General features: G+C 40.1%; 2 protein-coding genes across 2 annotated transcripts in view; one reads left to right on the top strand and one right to left on the bottom strand.

Annotated features, from left to right (window-relative positions):
• LOC116010297 (protein PHYTOCHROME-DEPENDENT LATE-FLOWERING) overlaps nt 1-5,523 on the top strand; it is a 9,408-nt gene extending 3,885 nt beyond the window's left edge. Inside the window, exons 6-12 of the mRNA XM_031249642.1 lie at nt 180-341; nt 419-517; nt 606-1,903; nt 2,411-2,631; nt 2,712-2,860; nt 3,501-3,539; nt 3,622-5,523. Coding sequence (XP_031105502.1) covers nt 180-341; nt 419-517; nt 606-1,903; nt 2,411-2,631; nt 2,712-2,860; nt 3,501-3,539; nt 3,622-5,103 — 3,450 coding nt within the window. The 3' untranslated portion in view covers nt 5,104-5,523. The remainder of the gene's footprint in view (nt 1-179; nt 342-418; nt 518-605; nt 1,904-2,410; nt 2,632-2,711; nt 2,861-3,500; nt 3,540-3,621) is intronic.
• Nucleotides 5,524-5,627: 104 nt separating this feature from the next.
• The window catches only part of LOC116010298 (zinc finger CCCH domain-containing protein 62-like), a 5,815-nt gene continuing 4,373 nt past the window's right edge, over nt 5,628-7,069 (bottom strand). The window contains exons 8-10 of the mRNA XM_031249643.1: nt 6,758-6,856; nt 6,554-6,681; nt 5,628-6,427 (exon numbers count right to left, since the gene is read on the bottom strand). Coding sequence (XP_031105503.1) covers nt 5,809-6,427; nt 6,554-6,681; nt 6,758-6,856 — 846 coding nt within the window. The 3' untranslated portion in view covers nt 5,628-5,808. The remainder of the gene's footprint in view (nt 6,428-6,553; nt 6,682-6,757; nt 6,857-7,069) is intronic.

The following is a 7,069-nucleotide window of genomic DNA, read 5'->3' as shown; positions in this document are numbered from 1 at the left end:
TTTTTTTTTTTTTTTTTTTTTTTTTTTTTTTTTTTTTTTAAAAGAAGGAATCAAATCAAAACACTAAAGCGAAAAATTTGATAATAAGATCTTAAAAGGTGGTTTGTTTTTCAGATTTGTCAATTCTGTATACAATTTGTTTCTGCAGTTGCTGATATTGGGTGCTACCTATATCACAGGTCCGAGATTACAGGAAATGCTTGTCTGAAGCGGGACAAGGTTCACATCCTGTTAATCTTTCTCCTCTTATCACAAAAGTACGCCTTAAAATGTCATTGGAGAATGTAGTAAAAGATATACCTTTGATTTCAAATAGTGCTTGGACATATGGTGATCTGATGGTAAGCATAATAATCAAACAGTCTTTTCATAGAACTGAATTAGTGCACATTGTTTGATGTTTTTCATTTTTGGCCAGGAAGTAGAATCTCGGATATTAAAAGCTCTCCAACCTGAGCTTTGCCTGGATCCGAGCCCTAAATTAGACAAGTTTTCCAACAAACCAGTTTCCTCAAAGGTAATGCTTTTGCAAAACTGTTGTTTGTCTTTGTATGGGCTTGAGGAAGTCTTGGCTTTGGTATTTGACTTGGTGAATTCTCTTGCAGCTAAATTTGGCCATAAGCACAATGCGCAGGAAGAGGCTAAGGCAGACCTCAAGGTCGGGAGATGGTGGAGCCATAATACAGCAGCCTGCTCATGAAAATGTACATCCACAAAGTAATGGTCCCAACAATATGTCAGCAGCAAGAACTAATAGTTTTGGGTCTGATGTCTCTATTCCAGCGTCACCTTTGGTATCTAACCAGTCAAAATATCAAATAGGGGTTGGAAGTCCAAGAATTATGCAGGATCAAAGGTCAACTATTTTAAATGCATCAACTGCTTCTCCTGCTATGCCAGACGTGATGCTTCCATACCAGGACACAGTCAGCTCTGCTTCCTTACTTGGTAAAAGAGAGAATCAAGAAGGGCAATCTTATCCTCTTGCTAATTTAAGCAAGAGACCAAGATTTACAAATATTGGGCCTGACAGTAATCAACTGCAAAACATAGGACCACAAATAGATAGTTTTAATGAACCTGATTCACACTGGAAGAATACACTATTACAACAACAATCGATTCAGAGGGGAATTCCATATGCTAACACAGGCCTACAAAAGTTTTCACAACAAACATTTGAAGGGGGGCTGAACCAGGAAGCTGGAATGCCATTCACTGTTGGGCAACAGGTAGCAAGATATGGTTTGAAGGAAGAACCAACCGAGTTAGACAAACTGGACAAGCCAGTGGTGCCCAGTAGAAGCGAAATGCAGACAGTAGACGCAGAGATGAGTCACATGGATCCCCAGCAGTCAAAACTACACCAAAGATCACCACAGCAGTTCTTGAGGTCAGGTTTCCCTCAGGCACATTGGAACAATGCTAGTCAGCCACTTGAGAACAGTGCTAGAAAGGAAGATCCATTCCAGAAGAGGAAACAAGTTCAAAGTCCTCATGTTTCTGGTGGAGGTTTTCCTCAATCTCCTCTATCATCTAAATCCGGAGACTTTTCTAGTGGTTCAGTAGGACACCAATATGGCCCAGCAGTGACAAGTGGACTTGCTGCGTCCCTGAAAGAGAAGTCTGCTGTTACATCTGTTCCTCTAGCGGCAAGTGCATCATCTCTGACTTCCAGTGTGAATGACTCCATGCAGCGACAACATCAGGCTCAGATTGCAGCAGCAAAACGTAGAAGCAATTCTCTTCCTAAAACTCCCGTGATAAGTGGGGTTGGTTCTCCTGCTAGTGTTAGTAATATGAGTGTCCCAATAAATGCAAGCAGCCCTCCTGTTGGAAATCCACCTTCGGCTGAGCAAATCATGCTTGAAAGGTTCTCCAAAATTGAGATGATAACAACAAGGTATAATTTCTATGGAACTCACCATATAAGCTCATATTCATGGTGGCAAACCAACATGACACTTGCATGCCCAACCATCTACAGTTAGGTTGTGTTATCTATGTGACGATATATATGCCAACTGCACCAACTTTTACCAGTCAATCTGCTCAATTGAATAGCCTTTTTAAAAAACCATTGAGCTTAGAGCAGAATTCGTTGTGTCCCATAGTTATTGTGCTTCAATGTTGATTCAATTAAAACAACCTAGTTAGCTCTTATGTTAGATGTTTGGAGGGCTGGATTGCTCTTGATCTAACCTTTATCCTTATGGTGATATTTACAGTCCACTAGGAGGGATTGAGGATGTGCATTCATCTGAATCACATAAAAAGATTTATCAACCGACTTTACTTTCTTTGGTTATTAGGGGGAGCATCACTTCTTTGGGAAAGATAAGAATAATAAGAGCCTCACAATCTAGCATTCTTACATTTTGTTTATCTCAAATAACTCTCTTTGTTTCAGGCATCAACTTAATTCCAAGAAGAATAAGGTGGATGAGTGCCCTGTGCGAAAACCGAATGCATATCCTACTCAACAGCTGCTTGTTCATCTTTCCGGTGACTCAAATAATGAGACCATCATTGATGAAAAATTTAAATTGTCTAAGTCCCTTATTCAGGGTAGTGTGAATAGATGCAAAAGAAGAGTCTTGACTTTTACACAGACCGAGCGTGTACTTCAAGGTTTGTTAATTTTGAACTGTTAGAGCTAGATTGATGCTTTTATTTTTCTAATCGTTTTGGTTGGTTTCCTTATATACCAGGAAATGCTTTCTCAGTTGTTCCGAAATCACGAATTAAAATGATAATGTCAGAGAAGCCTAGTGATGGCACTGTAGCTATACATATTGGGGATATAGAAGATAATGAATACATTGCTGCAGAGGATTACCTACCTATACTGCCAAATGCTGTGAGTAGCAAATCCATTGCAGTCATAACTATGAAATTTTCTGTTGAAACTTGACTTTGCTAGTAGGGTATTGATTACCCCACACTAGACCACTTTTACCTTGCCCTATGCACTCCTTCACTGCCACTGCATTGTCATCCCTATTCTCAAGTGTCCAGTAGAAGTTAACCATTAACTGAGGTTGGAAGAAATTATGGAAATGATACAGCAATAGATATAAAACCTAAATCCATCTTTCAGAAACTTCCTTCATTGTGGGTTTGGTAGATACACTTAAATATTGTCTACTCTTACTTTTGATGTTGCCTTATTCATTTACTTGGATGCCTCATTTTGACTTTGAAGTGGTTTTTAGGTACAATTAAGGAATCTCTTCATTTTCAGCATGAAAGGATGTGTAGTTTCAATCTTGGTGAGATGCCCAGTGGGCATCATAATCATAGTATATTACTATCTAGTTAGAATGTTTGATATTAAAATGAGTTTTTGTTCTTGAAATTGGGGAACAGGAGGGTGATTATGGCTTTTGGGAGAGAGCCTTCACTATAGACTCATTTAAACATTTAGAAGAAAGAGTTACAAATGAATGTGTGTGTTTTAACCTTGTTCTGATGTTTACCCCCTGATTTTCTTGTGACAGCATTTTGCAGACTTACTTGCTGCACAATATTGTAGACTGGTATGTTCTGTCAAATTAAAGAGATTTTTTATAAAGTATGCCCATGTACATCCGTATTCAGTAACCTAATTTGCATATACAGATGAACCATGAAGGACTTTTTGTGGATGATCATGTCCACCCAAAACCAGTACGTGTTAATAATCCCTCAAGCAGTCAACCTAATATGCCGGGACTCTCACCAACTAGTGCAGGAACCGATATGCAACAATACTCCGAAGGAGTTTCAGGTCTATCTGGTGAAAGTAGTAAGGCTACTAGCAGTGTTAATGCATCTTTCAACTCAACCCAGAATATTCAAGGCACGAGATTGCTACCTCCTGGCAATACACAGGCATTACAGCAGCTTTCTCAAGGTGTATTGCCTGGGGTTTCAATGCCTTCTAGGCCACAGCAACCTGATATGCTACCACCTCAGCAGCAGCAACTACAACAAAATCAACACTCTTTGATTCAACAACAGCATTCACAGTTCCAAAGATCGTCCCTGATGATGGCTGCAAACCAAATGTCTCATTTGAATGGTGGAAGTGGCAACCACTTGGCTAATAAAAGTTCCCCTCTCCAACTTCAGATACTTCAGCAGCAACAACAACAGCAACAGCAGCAGCAACAGCAACAGCAACAACAGATGCAGCCACAAATGCAAAGGAAAATGATGATGGGTCTTGGAACTGTAGGTATGGGAAACATCAGCAATAGCATGGTAGGACTTGGAGGGCTGGGCAATGCGATGGGCATGGGCATAAGGGGAGTTGGTGGCTCTGGAATTTCTGCACCAATGGGTTCTATTCCAGCAATGGGCAACTTGGCTCAGAACGCAATGAATGTGAGCCAGGCATCGAATATTAGCAATACAATCAGCCAGCATCTTCGTTCAGGTCAGATTATGGCCTCAAAGTTGAGAATGGTACAGAACAGAATGAACATGCTGGGGGGCCCACAATCAAATATTGGTATGAGTGGAGGTAGACAAATGCATCCAAGCTCTGCTGGCCTTTCAATGTTAGGACCTGCCCTTAATCGAGCTAATATCAACCCAATGCAAAGAACGGCATTGACGGCTTCAATGGGTCCCCCCAAGTTGATGACAGCAGGGATGAACCTTTACATGAACCAACAACAGTTGCAGTTGCAACAACAGATGCAACTTCAACAGCAACAACAGATGCAGCGACAGCTGCAGCAGCCACAACAGCAACAGCCGCAACAGCCACAACAGCAACAGCTGCAGCAGCCACAACAGCAACAAGAGACAACTTCTCCTTTACAGCCTGTACTTTCACCTCCACAAGTGGGTTCACCATCAAGCATGGGAATTCCACAACAAATGAATCAACCAACCCCGCAACAACAGTCTAGCCCACAGCAAATGAGCCAAAGAACTCCCATGAGCCCACAGCTGAGTTCAGGAGCTATACATCCCATGAGTGCTGGTAATCCAGAAGCTTGCCCAGCAAGCCCTCAGCTTAGTTCTCAAACCTTGGGATCTGTTGGTAGTATAACCAATTCTCCAATGGAGCTACAAGGTGTGAATAAGAGTAACTCCACAAGTAATGCATAGTTAGTCACTATACAAGTGTTGGGAGATTGGTGTTAATATGATGGTGGCTCTTTGGCAAACGTTTTAAGGGTAATAGCTTGGATGAAATGAACTAGTTTTGGTTGATAGGTTTTAGAATACCAATAAGAAAGGGAGAAAATTGGAGATTTGGCATGCAGTTTGAAGCCTCTGGACCTCAAGAATAACAATCATGCACATAACTGGCTTCCTCAGATGTTCAGAGTATATAGTAATTTTTTCAACCAAGGCTAGTGCTCATGTGTTCATGGTAGGCTTTAGCTAGAGATGCTCAATCCAAATTCTGTGCTCATCTGTGGTTGTATCATTATCATAATCATATGTTTATTAAAGTAGTCAAAACACTAGTAGACTAAGATGCTATTATAATTGAAAAGAACGTTTCTTAGTTTCTTCTCCCAATCCTTTCTTTTATACTTGGTATTTATCAGTAATATCATTGACGCTACTGGCCTCTTGTACTCTATTTCATTGTTGTAGATTGTAGGTTATGGGTAACTAATGAATATTGTTAACAGGAGCTGGCATAATTTGCTTCAGAGAGTTTGGTGAATGGATGTGTAATCACATTAATACAGTAAATTTTTCATTCAGTCAGTTCAAAAAAAGAAGTGCGATTGTAAAAAAAAATGCATTGAGGCAATACTTCTTCTCCTACAAGAAGGTTGGTGTCCTCTGCAGTCTGCACTAGTGCAACCACTTGCAATTGTGCCCGTAATAACATCTACCTTGAGCATAATATCGACATGGCTGCTTCACAATAGAAACTTCACTGCTCCCGCTATTGGACAGGGAGTTTGCTCTCGTTTGATCAGTAGGATGATGATTTCTGTTTCCTGCATACCCATGCCACATTGTTGGACGCACCAGAATATTGGAATTTATGTTTTCACCATGGGTAAATGCTCCTCCTCTTGGGGCATTGTAACTTGCATATTGTGTATTGTAGGGAGCTGAAGTATTCACATTAGCATCAGTCAAAGGTTGCCGCATCTGATTCTGCACCCTTGATGGGCTCTTCATAGGTTTAGAGCTACACTGTACACTGATGTGCCCTCTGCATGGGCTCCTTGAACTATTCATCACATTTGCATCACTCAAAGGTTGCCTCTGATGAATCCTGTCATGAGATGATGGCAGCGGCTCATTATGATTAATAACCTTTCCCTCTATTTCAGTTAACTTGGTATCATTCCTGCACTTCTGATGTTCGTTCCCTGATTTCTCCAAGTTCATCGATGCCATATGCCTTGTTTGCTCTTTGCTTCTAACTGGTGCTTGCTTCTGGCATTCTGCTCTCTTCACCCTGTCATATTTTGTGCAGCCAGGGAACCGTTATAGAGAAATAATAGAATATGAGCATCAAAGAAAGTTGATAGTTGATACTCTTCCATGCAGTTTTTGTTTCATGTAAAATCTCATTTCTAATTACCTATTCAACTTTGGCTTCATTCGCATTTCCTTTTCTGCAATTCGTGCTTCCCTATTTGTTCGGGCAACAGAACCTCTTGCATGTTTTTCTGACAACATTTTCTGCCGTTGCCCTTCATCTTCCCATCTCTAGTCAAAGAAAAAAAGTAACATCAGCCAAGGGCGATAAAATATGCAGAGATGTAGAAAAGAGGGCTTAACCAACCTGTCTCATTGTTTTTAACCGATAAAGGTTTCTTCCCTTGATGAGGAGGGGATGCAGTGCAGGAAGTGGTTTCTCCCCTTTGCTCCATAGTACTTCAATCTGAATTAATCAAGAAATTTATTTTAATTTCACAATAAATTGAAGCCACACATTTAATTGAATAGAAGTCCCAATTCCATATAATTAATTTGTAACCAGTTCTATGATCTCTTCTACTCTGATCATGCAGCTCATACTAGCAGGACTAGTTTTTTTTTTTTTTTTTTTTTTTTTTTTTTTTTTTTTAAATGAAAAAAAAAAAAAAAAAAAAAA

The sequence above is a fragment of the Ipomoea triloba genome, chromosome 2 (genome assembly GCF_003576645.1).
Source record: "Ipomoea triloba cultivar NCNSP0323 chromosome 2, ASM357664v1".
NCBI classification, from domain to species: domain Eukaryota; kingdom Viridiplantae; phylum Streptophyta; class Magnoliopsida; order Solanales; family Convolvulaceae; genus Ipomoea; species Ipomoea triloba.
Note: the sequence above shows the minus strand (reverse complement) of the source record. Positions and strands in the feature narration are given on the sequence as shown.